This window comes from Scleropages formosus, chromosome 2 (assembly GCF_900964775.1).
Source record: "Scleropages formosus chromosome 2, fSclFor1.1, whole genome shotgun sequence".
NCBI lineage: Eukaryota > Metazoa > Chordata > Actinopteri > Osteoglossiformes > Osteoglossidae > Scleropages > Scleropages formosus.
In genome coordinates, this window is record NC_041807.1 from 19451540 (window position 1) to 19472841 (window position 21302).

A 21302-nucleotide genomic window follows, 5' to 3' on the forward strand; every position below is an offset into this window, starting at 1 on the left:
CTGTTTGTTGTTTCCCGATTGGCCTCACACACGCGGCAGGAAGCTGTGACGTCGGCTCTTTCGGTCGGCCCTTTAAACGACTCAGCTGCTCATGTCAGCGTGCGATTTCCTGTTTGGAAAGAAACTGTCCCACGCGGGGAATTTTCTCACACAAACAACCAAACAGGTTCGATTTTCGGTTTCCCACCTGGTCCTCCACACCAGCACAAAAGAAAGAGCGAGACATTTTGTTCTGAAATTGACTCACTCATCTCTGCGTACGACTTCAAGGACGGTTCTGATTCAGCGATTCAGGGGGATTTTAAACACCAACATGTAAAAACAAAACTATTACAGCTGGTACTATAGTGGCTAGGCTGCAGTCTTTGGACCCACAGGTTCAAATCCCACCTCCAGCTGTAATACCCTTGAGCAAGGAACTTATACCCAGCTGTATAAATTTGTAAAAAATTGTAAACTACTGTAAGTTGCTTTGGAGAAAAGTATCAGATAAATGAATAAATGTAAATTTATGACAACTTCCACAGCCCTCAACCGTCACTGACAAAATAGCCGAAATACCAAAGCCCAGGGAATAGTGCTAGACATCCTCACCACAGCTGTGAATGAGAAATGCAAAACCTCTGATTTAACAAGCAGAGAAAGTAAAATAAATAACTGAAATGATAATAATAATTAATATAATACTAAATACTGAACTGAATGCATGGGGGGTGCACTGGCAAAGCGGGCTTGGCCAGGTCCCGCTCTCTAGCGGGTTTGGGGTTCGAGTCCTACTTGGGGTGCCTTGTGACGTCCTGTGCAGGGTGTGTCTCCTCCCTCTCTAACCTCGTGCAGTGTGTTGCCGGGTTCAGCTCTGGTTCGCCGCGACCCCGCTTGGGATGGATGGTTTCAGACAGTGTGTGTGAACTGAATGCAAACATTTTTTAACGGCTCAGAATGGATTACCAGAACGCTCAAAGTGTCTGGTACCACAAACTGTCCAACTCAACAGGTAAAATTTCTCCATTCGTCACTTCTGCCATTTCACATGCTTTAAAAAGTAAAACATTTTATGAAAACAAAATGTGAGGTCAGTTTTACAGACCTTCTCTGTCTCAGAACTCTTTGTTGCCAACGTGTTTCATTCCAGAATTGGTTACAGTTCGGGAACAAACATGAAAACACACACACAAAAAAAAATTATACAAAAAAAGCAACAATGTATGACCAATAAACAACAAGAAAGCAACACGCAACAAGGAGCAATAGTGCAAATAACAACATCCAACTGAACTCACTGCCCCCCCCCCCCGTCTTAACAGCACTGACATTTATATGACGCTTTCCCCAAAGCATCTTACACTCATTTACCCATTTATTCACCATGGTAGTTTTTACTGTACCAGTTCTGGGTAAGGACATGATCAAAGGTACTACAGCAGGAAATGGGATTTGAACGTGAAACCTTTGAACACAAAGCCAGGAGTGGTAACTGTAACCTCAGCCGTCATTTTTTGCTCATGATTTCATTGAAAAAAAAAATGGTGCACAATCGTCACAAAATCATCAGTCTTCATTTGGGCTCCGAACGGCAAAGCTCTGTGGGTACGCACATGACAGAGCTTTCTGGAGTGACTCATTCGAACCTCACGCATCGCCTGGGACTCATCTCTGAAGGGTGCTTCACACTCACTTTGTGTGTGGTGCTCTCTCCGCGGCCCATTTCCCTCTCTCTGAAAGAGATCTGCGGAAACTTCTGGAGAACACACTGCTTACGAGGGACCTTTGAAATGCAAAGTGCTCAGAGGGAATTTCCCCCATCACAAAACACACACACACACACACACACACACACACACACACACACACACACACTGACAGTGACACTGTGGGGTCAGCATTCTGGACCAGAGGGACAAAGTTCTGAACCTGTCCACCGTGTCCTGTGTGAAGAAGGTGCCGTGTGGAGGAAGCAACAAATACAGGGGCCGCCTGGGTGTGTGCGTATGTGCTGGGTGTGTGTGTGCTGCCTCAAGCCTGTGCCCACATCCTGTATTGCATAGAGTTCAGCGCACCATGTGGATAGAGGTGCTGCTTTTGGACCTGAAGGTTGCAGGTTCGACCCCCACCTCCTGCTATATTACCCTTGATCAAGGTACTTACCTTGAACTGGTACAGTAAAAATTACCCATCTGTAAAATGCATGAATAATTGTAAAATAAAGTATATTATCAGTGTAAGCTGCTCTGGAGAAAATCATCACGTAAATGAATAAAGGTAAAAATACTGACCTGCACGGCACCCAGTGTACCGCCGAGGGAGGGAGGGAGGGAGGGCCTCCAGCAGGCTCTTTGTTGAGGAAAAGAAGGAATAACGTAACAGTGATTGGCCACATTCTAAAGAGAACCAGCATGTGTTTCTCTGACATCAAAAATGACTGAAATCACAAGTTCAGTTCTTTTCTGTTTATCCATCGCTCTTCCCACACAGTGGCACTGGGCACTGAACTAAGGATCAGGTGACATAGCAGTCGGAGAGATATCAGGTATGAAGTACGCCGATACATAAAAGGTTAGCTATACATTTAATAAGAACATTAAAATATGTATAACAATAATAATTCAAATACTGTGTTTAAGTAATACTTTACCCAGCAGAAAATTAACCAGTAGACTAATTATGTTCACTCAAGCTGCTTTCTGAAAGCATTTTTTACATTGTTTTAGTTAACTGCGGTTAAAAAAAAATGGTTTCACCAAAAAAATTACTATTTTCTTCTATTTAAACTGCAGTTTGCAAGACTCCAAATGTACACAATGTAACAGACTCTTGTTATATTAACTACTGATATTCATATTTATTCATTTCGGTGATGCTTCAAGGGACTTCGGACTTACCTATTTTTATTTACCCATTTGCACAGGGGGACAACTTTTTTTTTTTTGCTGGCGCAATTTAGAGTAAGTACTGTGCTCCAGAGTACTACAGCAGTAGGCGGGATTCGAACCTGCGACCATAAACTAGTCGATCGAGCAGCTGCCGCCTACTGAATTCCCAGAAGGGAGCGACGCGCGACGCGCTTTTTCCGGAACGCGCAGAGACGGAGCGTCTCCGGAAGAGACCGAGTAACGGAATATAGCCACCTTCCCAAATGTGTCACTGTGGGGAGACGCGAGCGAGACGCGCTCGGGGACAATATAACGACCGGCCACGAGCGCCGCAGTCCCAAGTCCGTTTTGACAGGGGGGTACGCACGGCACTGTCAAACCTACCTGGTCAATATGATCACACACACACACACACACACACACATCGACTGAAGCACTTAGACGTATTGAATTTAATGCTTAAGTTTCAGACTGCCCCCCCCCCCCAGTTATGTTCTCATAAAGCAATAAGTGCCTCTAGGGACACCGTGCGTGCGCGCGCGACCGAGCGATGTCTGAGACCAACAAGGATCGAAGCAGATCTTGGCCACGTCGAGAAAAAAACGGGCTCGCTCAAGTTCACGCACGGTCGCGACGTTCGCCGTGGAGGAACAAAGGTTCCCGCACAGGAGCTCCGGCACAGCGGCCCGGGCGGGCTCTCTAAACCGCGGTGCCGCGCACTGGCGAGACGGTGCGGTGCGGTGCGGTGCGGTACAGCGAGCGCGCGCTTACCCGGGACTCCCTCAGCCGCTCGGACGACCGCTGCACTTCGCAACTCGGGTGTTTTTGTGACAACGTGCAACTGTGTTGTTTACAAAGTTTATGTCCGACATCCGATTGGCCGCCGCGAAGCGACAGGCGACGCCCAGAAACTTTTGTTGTACCTTGTGTTGTCATAACAAAAGGCGGTCACCAGGTGGCGCTCGCTGTCCACTTCTGATTCGCCCTTTATTTGGCAGGCGCCGACAACTGCAGTGCTTGTTCAGCAGCTTCACAGTGATTTACCCCATTCCTCTATCAAATCAGGAAGCTTTATCATGGGCACTAAGTCATGAGAGGGGATTTGAACTCAGTACCTTTATACTGCAAGACAACACCTGCTAAATGCTGCACTACCTGATTTCCACTCCTGTAACAACCAGCCTCTGTCCACAATGAAAAAGTGACAGACAAGAGAAATGTCTTGTGATTAATGTATTTATGATTGCAGGTGTCCTGTCATTAATTGAACCACACAAAGTAATAAATGCAGCTGTTATAAAGGAGTACTTGTAGGAGTACTTCAAGGAGTACATTCAATCCTTACGTACATAGAGCATATAGAATATGAAACGGTCCGCTACGACAGCTTATGAAAATGTATTTTTTCCCAAATAATGTTACTTTTATTCAGTATAACGGCAGTTTACCTGATTCCGTTTCTCTTTGGACCTCCGTGCCCCATAAAGCATGCGGTGCACTTTCTAAAAAGACAAATACAACAGATCAGAAAGAAGACAAGAGAGTGCAGTTCACAGGCCAGAATCTGCCAACAGCGCACACAATATATAATATACAAAGACAATGTACACAATACTATAGAAATGATTTATGTTCTGTACTATAATATAAATATAATATTTATCTAGGCAGGGGGGCGCGGTGGCGCAGTGGGTTGGACCGGGTCCTGCTCTCCAGTGGGTCTGGGGTTCGAGTCCCGCTTGGGGTGCCTTGCGACGGACTGGCGTCCCGTCCTGGGTGTGTCCCCTCCCCCTCTGGCCTTAGCCCTGTGTTGCCGGGTAGGCTCTGGCTCCCCGCGACCCTGTATGGGACAAGTGGTTCTGCAAATGTGTGTGCGTGTGCGCGCGTGCGTGTGTGCGCGCGCGTGCGTGTGTGCGTGTGTGCGTGTGTGTGTGTGTGTGTGTGTGTGCTTATCTAGGTTAAATTGTTTGATTTCCTCACCAACAGACCCCAGTGTGTGCACATTGGCAGAAATTCCTCCTCAACACTGGCACTCCACAGGGAAGTGTCCTGAGCCCAGTGATATACTCCCTGTTCACATATGACTGTGTGGCCAGTCACAGCTCCAACACCATCATAAAGTTTGCTGATGATGCCACCACTGTGGACCTGATCACCAACAATGATGAGGAGGTGAGGCTCCTGGCAGAGTGGTGCCAGGACAACAACTTGTCTCTCGATGTTGCTAAAACTAAGGAGCTGGTGATTGACTTCAGGAAACAGGATACGGTTCATGCACCCATCCACATCAGAGGGGACATTGTAGAGAGGGTCAACAGCTTCAAATTCCTCAGGGTCACCCGCACTGCCAAACTCACATGGACTGAGCACACAGCATCGACCATCAAAAAGGCCCATCAACGCCTCCACTTCCTCAGGCGTCTGAAGAAAGCCAGGATGTCCACTACAGTCCTCGCCACTTTCTACAGGTGTGCTGTGGAGTCCGTCCTCACGGGGTGTATCCCATCCTGGTGGGGCAGCTGCTCCATACAGACAAAAAAGCCCTACAGAGGATGGTCAAAACGGCTCAGGAAATCATGGGCACACAGCTACCAGCAATACAGGACACCTACACCACACCCTGCCTCAGAAAGGCGATGCGCATCATGAGAGATCATAGTCACCCCGCACGGGCACTTTTCTCTTCCCTGCCATCTGCAAAGCGGCTCAGGTCTATTTGAACCTGCACTTCTAGGTACAGGAACAGCTTTTACCCCACTGCTGTACGAGCATACAACACTCACAAATGTGCCACCTTTTTGCAGCTAGAATTGCACTGAACCCTCCAAGGACACCGGCGCCAGCACGTTACTTGCATTGTCACTTTTAGTATCCTCACTTTTAAGTATTCTGGCTATCTATTGTTATTTATTGTTATTGTTACTGGCATTATTATTTATTGTTTTTGTCCATAGTTTGGAGAAGCACTCAAATAAGAACTTTATAGTACTTTGTTTGTACAGTACTTATGACAATATTATAAACCCAACTTGAACTCCAGTAAAAGTTACCTAGCTGTATAATGGGTAAATAAAGTTGCTTCGGAGAAAAGTGTCAGCTAAATGAATAAATGTAAATGCACATGGATGGAGTGCAATACTAAGTGATTGATCATTTATGTGCTATCATTTCTTTCTGATCAGAAAAGTGTTGCACTGACTGACTGATAACTTATAAGTTACCGACAAAAAAATACATTAAAAATTTTACTGCACATAACACCGCTACTGCTGCACTCAGTTCGTGTTACAATATTGCGTTTCGTGACATAACTTATTTGGTAAAATTTGCATATATTAAAATATAGTGACGCCCTACCTATAATCCGGTTGAGTAACTGCAAGAAAGTGACGTCAGACACCCCGCGCACTAACGCGGACGCAGAGTTCCAGACAGTTCGCACTTGCTCGTGCTCCACCTCTGCTGTTTCCGGAAGTGCTGGGCAAGGCCCCGCCCACCGGGCTCCAGTGTTGTTTGGGGACATGAGGAAGATGGCGGCGGCCCCGCTCTACTGTGTCTGCCGGCAGCCGTACGACGTGAGCCGGTTTATGATCGAATGCGACATTTGTAAGGACTGGTTCCACGGCAGGTATGAAGACGAGTCGTTTCGAAACGTGCTGTGCGAAAATCGGAGGAGCGCAGTTTTCCTCCCGTCTAGCGCGTGTGTGGAAAGTCGGGGGGTTGTGTGTGGTGTCAGTGAGTTGGGGGTCTGCATGTGCCTTTATTGTCATTACTCTGACATCCGAGTGGACAGCGCCTGCGGTTCCGAGCCACGCCGTAGTGGTCCGCTGCCGGTCCGTTCAATGTCTGTAAATTCCCGAGTTTATTATATCTACTGTTCTAAGAAGTTTGCGCCCCGAATGTCTCAGTGACCGGCGGGGTAACCATGAGTCATGACTGTCCCGTCAACAGAGCGGGGCAGCACCGTCTAGGCTCGAGCACGAGCTCAGCCTCAGGCTGTGCGCTAAACCGGGGGGGGCTTCAAAGTTTGCGTCCCACTGCTGCAGGTCGGGATGCCGGCTGGTGTGAGCGAGTGGGTATCGACCTCGGGCTGTAATAGTCGCGTCAGTGCGGTTCGCGACGCAGGCTGCTCGGTCCCTGGGGATCCGCTGAAATCGATCGGTCGACTCGAGCCCCTTTTCGCACGAGTCCGGCGCTGAGGTGTCAGCGAGCCGCGTGCTGTACCCGCGCGCAAACTACTAGTGTTCACTTGCTCGTGCTCAGTTACGTGAGGCACCAGTTTTCGGGACCTCAGGAAACTTAATGATCATGGTATCCTTCTGAATTATGTTTTAAAATGCCTTAAGGTTGAGCAACAAGGAAGATTTACTGACTTGATTTTTTTTTTTTTTGTTTATATTAAATTTAGGCAACGAACCTTGGGAAAGTGTTTATACAGTGAGTATATCGTTGTATTTTCAACGTTTCAAGAGACTTGTTTTTTTTTTCCCCCCTGTGAACTCTTGATGTTTAAAACCTCTTGAGAGATACTGTTTTCTGTCAGTTATAAAATGTTACGTTTAACAGGTCCGTTTGTCGCTGACGGACATTTCTTTAACCCGAAGTTTATTCGCCTGTGTGTTATTCGTTAAGTCCGGGATTTATGTAAAGTGTGAAGCGTCTTCCTGTGGCTCGAGGAACAAAGAAGTGTGTGGTTGGAGCTGACAGAAACCGTATTTTTAAAATAATATATTTCAAATTATATGTTAAATTATTGCTCCGAGGTTCCCCCAGTCCCGGGACACGAGGGCGTGAGACCGACGCGAGTCGGCAAAGCTGCGGCCGGGCCTCGTGACAGGCGGCGGCGGTCGGGCGTTTAAATACCCCCTTTGAATAGGACACGGGCACGTGCTGAGAGAGCCATCTAGCGGAGGGAGCGCGGTTGCGTCTTAAAGTGACAGTGGTCCTTTTTCGTCTCATACAAACAGGCTAAGGGTTCCTTCAGGGCTTGTCAAGGGTGTTTGAAGCAATCGATGTGGAAGTCCAGGAACATTGGGTTCTGTCGTGAGCCCGACCCCTGACTCAGCAAAGGCCAGGGTTAGGAGGAAGTTAGATACCATTATGAACGATGCCATGGTTTTCATCTCCCAATATAAAGTTAGCATCATGAGCTCCTTCAACCACTGGGTTGTTCAGATGCTTTGAATGTCCTTCTTACCAGTAACCACCTGCCCTTGGTGTTCCATAAGGTAACAGAAACAGCAGCCACAAAACATGTTTATAATGTTCCCTGTTATTGTTTCTGAGCTGTCACAGTACTGGTCTCCTTACTGCTCTTGTTATTAACTTTTATCTAGTTAATGTCCATTCGGCATAATATGCAGTTAGGTGATCAGTGCAATTTAGTCATTTATACAGCAAGGTATATTTACTGTTATCAGTTCAGAGTAAGTACCACACCTTGATCAAGGGAGCTGTAGTAGGAGTGGGAGTCAAAACACCCAGATTGCAAGGTAACCAGGACCCTATCAGGTTGATGTGTATGATTCAAAATACTTGACCGCAGTAGCCCTTGTTTAAACACGCATTTGAACATGAAGAAACTCCATTCCATATCTCTGTTTTCCCTTCATTTTATGTCATAGCGGAAAAATGTTATTGGACCCAATTCGTAAGGCAGAATGTAGCTTTGTAACCAATTACGCCGGACTATTTTTTTCATTTGTCCAGCGTCGGATTTTATAAAATGACAGCTGGGTTTTGTAATGCCTTTCCATAAACTAATTTCTGCGAACGCACAGGTCTCCTGCTCCTGGGCTTCAGCCAGCCATTTTTACAGGCACTCAAGCAGATGAAAATGATCTTCTCTGTAGGCTCCACGCAGAATGGAGTTGCAGCCCGTGACCCCCGAGTCGCCACACACTAGGTACCTTTTATATGTTTGGCAGAACAGCCAGGATTTGGAAGTATTACAAGGTAACTCAAGTAAGTATTGTGTGTTGTAGCAGCAAAGTCTTGTGTAAGTGTGTTTTGCTGCCAAGAATTCAAGTGAGGAATTAAAATGTATGAGCTAGAATTTGCTGGCTGCAATGCTGGACGCTTGCAGGCCTGGTCGTCACCAGGTGTCAGCGAGACAGGAAGCAGAGTGCAGTCGGCAGAATGAGCATCAGGGTTCATTGAGGGCGTCGGGGTGGTTTCTGCCTCACACACCCCTTCCTCCCCATTTACCCTGGCCAACAGCAGTGGGATGTGGAGTTTGGAATTGTTGGCTGTTGCCTTGTGCTGGGAAGTCCCTGTGGGATCAAACAGTCTCACCAGTCAGCAGGCTGTTCTGCCACCAGACAATGATGCCATACCAGCTTGGTGGCTGAGGGAATGAGCAAGAGACAGAACCAGAACTTCTGTGGTTGACACCGTGCGTTTAGTCCTTTGTGTGAATCTGGATGAGCCAACATACACTGAACAGTTATGCTGTTTCTGACCACCACTGGTGCTGTGGTTTTGCCCTGCTGGAGAGGTCAATGATGTGAGCAAATTAAATGTCCTCTTTCATTTTCCAATGACAGCTGTTGTCACAAAGTCTATATTTAGGGTGGAATCGGCGTGGGATAAGTTGAATGGTGGCTTTGAATGGCTCCCTGCAGACACAGTTTGTACTTATAATTTTGTCATAATTAAAGGGGGGTGTGTTTCCCCATCAGGTTGGACGTGATGATGGCTTTCAGACTAACCTTCAAGGGCATCCCCAGGGTTACTGAGCATTATCAGAGTGGCAGTGATGGGTGGATCACTGGAATCACAATTACTTACTCTAGAGCTGGTTTTACTGCTTTGGGTCATTCCCTTGGATCAGATCATGGACTGAGTTTGCGTGTTTTCATGTGCGAACAGGTTCCAATGGGGTTCTGTGTTTGTAAAAGAGAGAAGATTGATGGGGCTGATGACAGCCTGTGGATAAGTTCAAAAGTCCATTAGTCTGTGTCCTTCATGGGTGAAAACACCAAAAGGAGATTGATGAGTCTTGTTGTTATTTTCAAGACTTACCTGGAGCAGATTGGTGGTTGGTTTGTTTGTTTTTTTTTTTTTTTTTTTTCTTTTTTTCTTCCTTCTTTAGCAGGTGGTTGGATTGGTCCCAGTTAAGGTTTTCAGTTTTGCACGCATGCTTTCTTTTCCGGTCATATGTATCTGAAGGATGGTGCGAGTTGGTAAATTATGTGGGGATCTTTTTTGTTTCTCTTTTGCTTTTACTTTGAACTCAAGCACCAAGTAAATGCTTTGCTTGTTTTTGTGCATCACAGATGTGTGTTACAATAGGAATTTAATTTGATTTTTACATTGAGACTGGAAGATGACACCTTCCTGGAGTGGATGGATTTCCACAGCATGTAACTCTGGTAAAGACAGGTGACTCCGTCATTGTTCAGAAATAAAGGGAAGGAACCCATCCTGTCATCATGTGTGGGCAGAAACAAAGAAAAGTCACGTTTGGCTCAGATATTTGCGTTTGCATTTCGGACTTTAAATAGACATTGTCCTCACACTGAAACTGGTTCAGATGTAAAAGGCATGGGGCAAGCATGTGCATGGTGAAAAGCACAGATGACAGCGTGGGCGTTCAGAAGTCAGCTACTTACTTGTTTATACCCATCTGTGTGGTTTTGATGGGTTGAGCTGCGAAGTGGACGCCTTGACTTTGTCAGCACACGGGGGCGGGGGCCATCGCTCTGGTTTCCTTTGCAGTGAAGTGTCTCACGCTGGCCCTCTTTCTCAGGAGCTCTTGGGTTCTGATGGCTCTATGGGGTCATTCCTGTAACACAGCTGAGAGAACAGGAAGGCTTCAGAAAGAGCAGCTTGTAGTACACTGGTTAAAGCCATCACTTTGCAGTCAGAAGACCTGGGTTCGACTCCCTGCTCCTGCTGTAGTACCCTTGATCAAGGTACTTAGCCTGAATTGATGCAGTAAAAATGACTTAGCTCTACAAATGGGTAAATTGTTGTAAGTAGCTAAGTGTACAAACCTAACAATTTAAATCACTCTTGGAAAAAAGTGCCAGCTAAATGATAGGATGATGATAATTTCCTAACTGCCTCTTCACAGGTATATCTAGTTTGTCTTGGTTTGTCTGAAGTTTTTTTAATAGACATCCCCAACCACCATTGACCCTTCAGAATTGTGTACGGCACCCTCCCCAGTGAATTTCTGCTCTCATGGTAGTAAGGTGGCATGGCCAACCTCTGAACAGGAGGATGTTTGAGCCTCATGGATGCTGGATTCAGCCTGGCAGCAGTTGTAACCACTACGCTACCAGCTGCCATCTGATGTAACTGTGTTTAGGATTTTTGTGACCGTCGTTGGACCTTTTGTCAGTACACACCAGCAGATAATGAAACGGGGAGTGAGTTTGAGATTGCAGTGGAACCCAATGCCCAGTGTATTAGTTTCCCTTTGGGTTGCACCATATAAACTGTCTGGCTCCATGGCTATTTAACTCGTTTATAGAAATTCTTTTATTTAAAGGAAATAGCCATCTTCCAAGAATTAATGCATATATGTACCACAAGACAGCAGAGAAGGTCTGTATGTGGGTGCAGCGGATAGTTAAAACTGCGAAACGGAGGTGGAAGTCCGAGGGGGCGTGTTGTTGTACAGTGAAATTTAGCATGCAAGCTGCCAGCCCACACTGTTGTCATGGAGACACCTTTTGTTTTATAGGCACCCAAGGTAAACCTCAGTGTAACCCTGTGTATGTGAAGGTCTGCCAGCATATTTCTGGACTGTGGTGTAGATCTGCAACACCCTTTGGCAGGGGTAGGTTAGGAGTGTCTTCTGGTAGCACTTGAGCGAATGGGTCATATCGGAGGTGTGTCAGGGCAGAGCTGTGTACATAGCCAGGTGTGCACAATCTCCATGAGACCTTCCCAGAGAAACTCCACGCCCTATTATCTTTAGTGCCATCTGAAACCTTAGGGGCCCTTTCTAAGGGACAAGGAAGCTAGTCCAGGATGCACTCTCATTCCCACCCTGACAGATGGACATGATAAAGCTGTCACAGCACAGTTAATTAATGAGTAACTCCACTTAACCCAGAGGACCATTCCACTAGAAAGGATGCAGCAGTGCTGACATTAGGGGCTATTTGAGAAGAGATGGTTTTACCCCAGTCAACTTATGTCGTTTTACTGTGTTGTGTTATTTGCCATTGGTGTTTGGCTCCTTCTCAGACAAAAAAACACAATGAAGGGAATTGTATCAATGGAGACTGAGAACTATGACCCCTTTTCTTCTCTGTTGTTACTTTTACACTCCTCTTTGATTCAGTTTGTTATTTTGTTATTGTGTGTAATGATGATATGTAATGAAATTCAGTTTCTTAGCTGTTCCTGCATGATGAAAACAGAAAATAATAGTTGTTTGCACTGTGTATGAAAGACAAGTTCATCCAAAGTGGAGAAAGACCCAAACTGCAGTTCTGTCCCAGTCTAAGTCCCTGGTGGAAGTGGATCAGAGGACCACTGGGACATGGCTCCCCTGGAATGAGCGAGGAGCCCTTTCTTCACTGTGAATGTGACTCAAGATGCACACTGAGACAGAAGTAGGTTCCAAGATAAATGTGTTTCTGCACAGTTGGATGGACGGTCACCTCTTTGTTCTGGTATGGCTCTACATTAGTATCTTTTATAACACGAACCCTTATACTTCATTGCTCCCTTGTAATTAATAAAGCCCTATGTTTACATGTATTTGCTATAATGCACATCCCATACCTCAGTGCATTGCAGCAGAATCACGATTCATTCAGATGAGCAGATTTCCCCATCAGGCCACGAGTGAGGGAATCGGCTATACAGAGCACACAAGAAATGATCCCCAGACTCTTGCTCTTCTCTTTGCCTCTGTTTATCTTTGTCTCTCCACATCTGTGCAGCTGAGCTGCTGCTACTCCTGCTATTCAGCAGTGAAAGAGGTTTCTTCTACCTCCATCTGTGTTATAGTAACACAGTGAGAGCAGAACAGTGCTGTTCTACATGCCTCACTCCCAGCCCAGGATGTTATGCAAGAGCAGCAGAAACAAGCAGCTCCCCTCCCTCGCTTCTGTACATCCCTGGAGTGGGTCAGAAATTCAACTTGACAAAAACGGGCCGGTGACTCACATTTCCTTGCCGTTGCTACCTTTTTTGCTCTGATGGTCTCAACCAACGCCCCCCCCCCCCAACCACAGAACCATGGTAATGTGATAGTAAAGCATTAGGTGGTAGGTGTAGGTGTAAAGACGGATGGTAAGGGCAGTCTGTTCCGGCCTTTTCCACTGAGCCAGGTATCCGGTATAGCTGTGTGAGCATTGTTTCGTTCAGGATGTTGGCTTCGAACTAAGTGCTCTCCGTGACTGATACAGATTCTTTTTCCATCTTTATTGAATGAACTTAGTTCAACACAAGAACTGTTACAAATAAAATAAATTGCTGGATCAAAAGCCATAAACCACAGTTCTTCACTTTGTTCTCATAATTATACCAGAAATAAACTTTTGTCAAAATAGGTCAATTTTAAAAGCTTCTGTATACGACATTATATCAGAATGATGACAAAACGATAATTTCAACATCTGTCAGTCATTTCAGTTTTCTAAACAGCACCAGATCACAGTAATGTACCTGCACAGACTGTACACTAAGAAATGGTAACTATGGCCACATACTTAGAGCTTAAGTGGGCATTAGAGCTTAAGGTGAAAAGGTATTTTATTAGTGTGATCATGTAGCACTTGCTCAGTGAGTAGCTCTGCTGTTTCACAGTGCCTGGATGGTGCAAGAGGACGTGGGTTCGATCCCCACTCAAGTCTGTGGAGTTTGCATATTTTCCCCGTTTCTGCATGGGTTTTCTCCAGTTTGCTCCCACAGTCCAAGAGGAAGTCTGTTCAGGTTCATGTTGGTGAATAAGTTTTGGGCTGATAACACTATGTAGCATTCATTATAAGTCGCTTTGGAAAAAAGCATCTGCTAAATAAAGTAATTATTTTCCCATTTATACAGCTGGGTAATTTTTAATGGAGCAATGGAGAGTAAGTACCTTGCTCAAGAACACTACAGCTGGAGACGGGATTTGAATCTGAGACCTTTGGGTCCAAAGGAAGCAACTGAGACATTACAGAATTCATTGGAGCTGTAATGTAAATCCAAAGTTTATTTTTGAGGTGGAAGTGATTTAAACATACATTTACATTTATTCATTTAGCAGATGCTTTTTTCCAAAGCCTTGTACATCTCAACAAAAAATACAAGTTTGTGCATTACATTAAGAGAAAGAGACATAGCTGTAGACACGTGATTCTTAAGTAAACCTAGTTTGTTACTTTGCACCAATGTTCATCACTCGAATAGGTGCATAAAACACAGGATAGATGAATCCTGATAACCTTACTATATTTTTTTTTTAGGTACACAAACATTTACATACAATACAGGAGTAGCAGTGTGTAAAGGCTTACCTGGGGATGATCATAAAGTTACGGTGCATGAACATTTACACCATACGTAAGCTGAAGAGATCTTGGGCAAAGTGAGTCTAGAAAAGGTGAGTTTTCAGACCCTTCTTGAATGTAGACAGAGTTTCTGCAGTTCTGAGTGAGAGGGGGAGGTCATTCCACCACAACGGAGCCAGAACCAAGAACCTCTGTGCTTTACTTTTCGTGTGCAGGACCACCAAGCAAGTAGAAGTAGACGAGTAAAGGGGTCTGGTTGGGGTGGCCAATACCATAGGCCATAACCAGGGTCTTAAATTTGATCTAGGCAGCTATAGGAAGTCAGTGTAGAGAAACGAGTAGAGGAGATACATGGGAACGCTTCGGCAAGTCGAACACAATTTGTGCAGCAGCATTCTGTATCAGCTGTAGCGGTTTGATGGCAGTAGCGGGAAGGCCACGCAGGGAGAGTCGCAGTAGAGATGCACGAGACGTCACCATAGCCTGGACAAGTAGTTGGGGAGAGTCAGTTGTGAGGTAAGGACGGAACCTGCGGATATTATGCAGGATGTATGTACAGGTTCAGATTTCGGCTTCGATGTGCTGAGAGAAAGATAGACTTGAGTCAATCGTCACTCCCAGGCTTTTAGCTGAGGAGACGGGCAAAATGAGTGAGTTGTCCAGTTTGATCGATAGATCGTGACCGGAGGACAGGCCAGCTGGGAGGTAGAGAATCTCTGTTTTGGAGAGGTTGAGTTGGAGGTGGTGATCAGACATCCATGCAGAGATATTGCAGGAAGCGATGCGTGCGGAAAAAGTGTGATGCTCCAGGTGGAAAGGAGAGGAAGGGCTGGGTATCATCAGTGGTATTTGAATCTATGGGAGGCTATGACTGAGCCGAGAGGGGAGGTGTAGATCGAGAAGAGAAGAGGACGTAGTACTGAACCCTGCGGGACACCGGTTGAGAGATGCAGAGGAGAAGTTAGCTCCGCCAGACCACTTGATAGGATCTGTCAGATACGTAGGACTCAAACCATTAAACACTTGAGTCATCCACCTCCGACAGTTCTGTGAAATCCCCACCAACAACCGTACTGTGTATCATGAGAGATACCTTATACTGAAGGTGGATACGTGGGCTTCCTTGGGATTTGCTGTAGGGACACCAGAGCGGTTGGGTGCTGTGTTCAGGAGGGAAGAGTTCACGTGCTGTTTGTCGCAGCCCTCGGGGGCATGCAGCATGCAGGGTGTCCCAGCGGCAAGGAGTCTCCCGCTGAGCTAATGGTTCTGTTTTCTTTAGCACTCCTCCTCCTCCGCTCCTCCACTTCCTGCTGTTACGCTCACATCAAACGTGGTAACGGGTGGAGGATTTCCACATTCCTCCTCCAGACACTCCCTCTTTGAGCAAAGGCATTCTTGTTTGTCTTTTAGAGAGCACCCCTGCAGTGTAGCCCCAGTCCTCCCAGTTCTCTCACCCTGGCTTTGATGTGGGCAGATCCACTATTAGTAGGGTTGGACCAAGCTAAGTAATTGGGGCTCAGTGAACCCCCACCCCATGGACTAGTTAGCCAAGCTCAACAGCGGTTCCGTTTTGATCCTTTGCAGTGCTGGGTGACCCCAGTGGCCACAGCAGTACACCTCACTTAGTACTTGTGCCACATTCAGCTACAGTGATGATTCGCTATAGGGATGACAAGTTTGTACTTCTAATATTTGGTTATTAACTAATGCCTGTTTGAGCCCTCCATAATGTACAAATGGGAACTGCGAAGCCTGTGCCAGCCTGACATTCTTATCTACTTGTCCCCAGAAGTCTCAGCTCTGACTCCAGTGTAGTGGAATGAGCCTCCCCTGTTCCCCAGAGCTGCTGAATCCATCTCAGAATTCAAGAAGGGTCTCAAATCCATCTCTTTCAGACTCATTTGTCCTCTGATCTTGTGTGCTTCATAAACTTTTCATAGTGTAACTTAAATAAAGACATGCAGGTGTTTGCCCATGTGCTTGGGGAATATGCTGCTGTTAAACGTTCATTTCCAAGCTCTACTGGAAACGCTGAGACAATGCGTGTAAATTATTGTAGTAGTATATATTGTCCTCTATGTTCACACCATGGTCCAGGAGAAACGCTATTTCACTCCTATGTATGTCCTCAACATATTGTGGGAATGACAGTAAAGTTGACTTTGATGCGGAGTAAGTCTGGAGATCGAGAGCAATGATGTGTAGAGGAAATCAAATTGAAGAACCTCTTTAAGATACTCGTGTGAATTTAGCACTCGTGTGTCGAGCATGTCGGAAATTGAGTGGTTGGGGAGGGCATGGGAGTTTCACACACACACACACACACACACACACACACACACACAATGAATCTGAGAAATGTAGCCTTTACCAGCAGGTTTTTTTGTAGAAGTTTGTGCTGATTTGGCAGGCAAGTTCTTGTCTTGAACAGAGGGTCATACCTTTAAGTGATGTCAAAATGAAAAAAGCACAGCTTTTAATGTAGTGCTTAGAGCTGTTGTCTTTAGACCCAAAGGTCACAGGTTCAAAACCCGCCTCCGGCTGTAGTACATTGTAAGTCACTTTGGAGAAAAGCATCAGCTAAATGAATAAATGCAAATGTAGTACCCTGAAATTGCTCTAGTAAAATTATATAGCTGTACACATGATTAAATAATATAGTGTAAGTTGCTTTTGAAAAACATCAAATAAATGAGCCCCCCCCCCCCAGTCTGCTGATCACTACCAGTGTTCAACTGAAACTGCAGTGTGGAACCAGGTTTGAGAAATGGAAAAACAGTCCTCTTTGAGCTTCAGAAACTTTCTTGGAAATTGAGCTTTTTTTTAAAGGTTTTGTTCCTGCTGAAATTACAGTCCTGTGGGAAAGGAGCTACTTAACTGACTCTTGTGTTGCTTTTTTGCTGGGGGTCAGCTTTAAATGCCCCCACCTTTGAAATCTGGCCCCAGCCATGTCGGTTTGGTTCTAAGTGCTATTTTATTGACCTTGAGATAGTGAAAGAATGTCCAGGGGTCATGCTGGGTCAGGCAGCTGCATACTGTATATTTGTATGCTTCAGCTTGACGTTTGCCCCTTAGGCCCACCTGTTTGGCTCTGCTTTTCACACACCCACTTTTTGATGGGTGTGTGTGCTGTGTGTACAACCCCCCCCCCCCCCCCCCATGGTCTCATATTGCCAGAAAACTGTAGATCATCTTCAGATCCTGACCACACCTGGGAATACAGAATTATGGGCCTTGACAGTAAGAACACACAGTAATTTACACAAGTGGACAATAAAATATTAAGATATTTCTAGCACAGCAATAGCTTCTATCTTAATTAAGGAATTGTGTGACATCGCTAATTGCTTTATCTGCATTTTTGTTTTAAATATTTTTTCCCCCACTAGAAAGTGTCCATGGACACCCTATTGATAGCTCTGCATAATATCTTTTTTAATGCTTTGTTTGAAATTGTATTCCAGTATGTTGCAAAAGTTGATGGGACAGGTAAGAAGGAGAACATACCTGTTCTGTGGACAACCAGATTCAAAAAATGAATGTTGAACAATGGATGGGGTTCTGTTGGATCCCTCATGGAGACTCCCTGTGGGGGCTACTTGAGAGAAAGTGGTTTCCGTACTGCTGTGAAGCTGTCACTGTCCCAGGGTTCTCCAGCACATTTGGCTTCTGAGTTCTCAGTGAATGTCACCCGCTGGATGGCTCACCTTTAACACACGGCTGGCATCTTTTTCAGTTGTGTCCAAGTGGAGGAGCACCAAGCTGTGGACATCGATGTCTACCACTGCCCCAACTGCCATGTCCTACATGGACCTTCCTTGAGTGAGTCTCTTCTTGCTCTACTGATCCGGGCTGCTTTATGGGTTGCTTTTAGAAAGACAGTCCTGTTCCTTTAGATCTGATGTTGTGCAGTAATGTGAGGCAGCAGGTGGTGTAGTTAAAGCATTGGCCATATCAGTCAATGTAAATGGAAGTGATGGCCTGGCAACTACTTCAGTTTAAGGTTAATCTTTGTGTCGTGTTGATCGTGGTCTTCTTCTGGGGGTCGAAGGCTAGGTTTAAGAACTAATGAACTGGGTTCAGATAGCGATCTACAACTCACACACTCCTCCTGAAAACCAAGGTGTAGTAAGGTCTGCCTTGGTGGTTCTGGAACACGGAATCCCAAAAGTGCTCCTACATGAAGCTTCCCAAGCTGCTGCTGATGGTCTGATGTCTTCCTTATACTCACAGTGAAGAAGCGCAAAAACTGGCACCGGCATGACTACACGGAGCCAGACGACAGGACCAGGCCGGTGCAGGCCGGCACCTCTGTGTTTGTCAGGGAGCTGCAGGCAAGGTCCTTTCCCAGGTATGCGACACACGTTCACTGTGGGGGGGAACACAATGCTGAGGCCCGTACTTCCTGTTAGGGTGCCAGTGAAAAATTGTACCTTTTATTCTGTACATTTTGCTTCATGCATGTGTCTGAATAAAAATAAAACCTGTCTGGAGAGAAAAAAAAAATAGTTTCAATCTAACAACACCAAAGGAACAAGTTCGTTTCTGGTAGAAAATAAAACTATTGTAAAAACTAGAGTTACATACAATAAACAAACCTTATTGGTACAAACGAGTCAGTGTTACCATTAAGATTACCAAACAGATTTTTTTTTTGTAATGGACAGGCTATAGAATGGTATCGAGGTTAGAAGATCAGATACTGAACGACCTGTCAGACATAAGATATAATAAACATTTCAGCAATTTGAGGGGGTGAAACATGACAAGGAAGCAAAGTGTATTTTCTCGTTGTCTGTCACCAACACCCAGTTGCTGATGCTCCTCATTCAGGACTAAAGCTCCTCCACAGCGCCACTTTTAAGCTCCACACAGGACCAAAATATGGAACTTATTGATCGAAAAACTGTTGATCACAATTTCAGCGTGTGAATTACGGTGAAGTCCTGTAGACCTGACTGAAGTGGGTTTCTGGTAAAAATGCGCTGACCGCAGCGTTCTCTCTGTGCTGCAGTGCCGATGAGATACTGGTGCGGATGCAGGGCCACCAGGTGACCCCGAAGTACTTGGAGAAGCACAGCTTCCTGTCCCCTATCATGGTGCCCCAGCTGGATGGGCTGGGACTGAAATTGCCGCCACCATCATTCTCCATCGAGGACGTGGAGCATTATGTCGGTGAGCAGAGCAAGAAAGGAATAGGGTCTGTGTGTGATTCATGGGATCCTCTCCATTTTCAAAAGATGCCTTTCAGTAGGTGTTTGCTAATAATGCATAAAATTTAATTTGTGATTTACTCACGTACACAGCAGGGTAGTTTTTACTGGATCAATTTTAGGGTAAGTAACTTGCTCAAGGGTACGACAGCAGGAGGTAGGATTAGAGCTCATGACCCCTGAACCACCAACCAATTTTGCACTATAATAAAAAAAGTTTCTTTATACTGTAATTCAAGATTCAAGATTTATTGTCATGTGTACAGTAAACAGTTCATTACACCATACAATGAAATTCTTACTCTGAATCCTCTCTATGACATAAATTGTAAGGACATAAGGAAAGGAGGAGAAGAAAAAAAAAAAAAACACAAGGAAAGAGAAAAACGCGAGGGTTAAATGAATGAATGAATGAATAAATAAATAAATAAAAAGTAATAAATCTTGTCACAGCTGTGAGTGCTTTCCAGTGTATGCTTTATTAACATCTTCTAAAAATTAGAAATCTTTGGTCTTGAGGAGGAGGAATTACTAGAATTATACAAGTTAAATGCATTTTGTTAGATGTGTTTCGACACTTGAGATCGTTTACGGGTTCTTTCGTAGTCGTAAAGACCTTCCTGTAACTGGTGTATGTTACTTAACAGTGAGCAGGGACAGGCAGAGTATCAGCTGAACAAGCTGCTGGGTTCACTGAGGTCACTGAGTGCACCTGTTCAGGTATCCTTAATCAAGCAATAAGTGCATTGTTAGATAAAAGTAGCTTGGTTTACACCCTCCTTCAGTTTGCAGCCCTTTCACCCTTTGCTGATAGCCTGCTACTTATGGGATCCTCTTACAGGTCAAACGTGTTCCGTGGCCATCTCAGGTTCATCTACAGGTGGTTTTCAACCCCCCCCCGCCATGAGCTCCGGTTACCGTGTGTGACGCTGCACTTCTCACAACAAGACCCCATGACAGGAAGGGGGAAACTGGTGGAAGATAAGGAGGAGACAAGTCACCATTGCTGGTGTTTGCTTACCAAGGGAGTGATGCATGCAGGGGGCAGTGTAATAGCAGGGGCAGCATGTCGCAGAGTGGCGGAGTGGTCGGAGCTGCCGCCTTCAGACACAAAGGTCACAGGTTTGATTGTCCCCCCTACTATAGTACTCTTGATCAAGGAACTTATCCCAAAATTGTGCCAGTAATAAAATTAAGTAATTTTTGACTCCTGTCTTAAGTTGACATCAGTGTGAAATCCCCTTATACTGTATTATATAAACCACAAGGGTGTATGAACAATTAACATTAATGCATGAATGCTCTGTTGTACTATAAAACATCTTGCACTTTTCACTAATTTCACAAATTATTCTTATTCCAATAATACTAACGTATAATAATGAGAATTATTTAGTACTGTATTATATTTTGATGCTGCCCTCTGCTGCGACTATCGATAAAGTTGATATACGACAAGGCCGTGGGAACGGAACCCCTTTGCAAGTTGAGGACCACCTGTGACCCTCTTTGTTAAGCACAGTGGTCTGCTGCGGTGCATGATAGGTGCAGGTGTGAATTTTTGAGCCAGACTGTATTTTATGACCATGAAACGAGCGGTGGAGTGGCCTCCTCTTATTACAGTCCACAAAGCAGCTGCCCCGCTGATCCGCCTTCCTCGGTGGGCGCTCTGCCAGACCCCCGCAGCCCCATCCTGCAAATGAATCCTGCTGCATTGTCGGGTTTTCAATGGGCTTCTCCTTGTGTGCCCACATGGTACA

At 45.4% G+C, this 21302-nt stretch overlaps 2 protein-coding genes across 3 annotated transcripts in view; one reads left to right on the forward strand and one right to left on the reverse strand.

Moving 5' to 3' along the window:
* The window catches only part of LOC108931473 (G1/S-specific cyclin-D2-like), a 135527-nt gene extending 131768 nt beyond the window's left edge, over nt 1-3759 (reverse strand). Inside the window, exons 1-2 of the mRNA XM_018747234.2 lie at nt 3642-3759; nt 2274-2331 (exon numbers count right to left, since the gene is read on the reverse strand). The gene's annotated coding sequence lies outside the window, so the exon portion shown is untranslated. The remainder of the gene's footprint in view (nt 1-2273; nt 2332-3641) is intronic.
* A 2593-nt stretch (nt 3760-6352) lies between these two features.
* Nucleotides 6353-21302, forward strand: part of LOC108931562 (lysine-specific demethylase 7B-like) — a 30144-nt gene continuing 15194 nt past the window's right edge. Inside the window, exons 1-5 of one of the 2 annotated variants that reach the window (XM_018747408.2) lie at nt 7138-7181; nt 7279-7307; nt 18066-18151; nt 18563-18680; nt 19344-19504. In XM_018747408.2, coding sequence (XP_018602924.1) covers nt 7173-7181; nt 7279-7307; nt 18066-18151; nt 18563-18680; nt 19344-19504 — 403 coding nt within the window. In that variant the 5' untranslated portion in view covers nt 7138-7172. Of the gene's footprint in view, nt 6499-7137; nt 7182-7278; nt 7308-18065; nt 18152-18562; nt 18681-19343; nt 19505-21302 lie in introns of those variants that run through there. The other variant, XM_018747406.2, reaches the window with a different exon arrangement.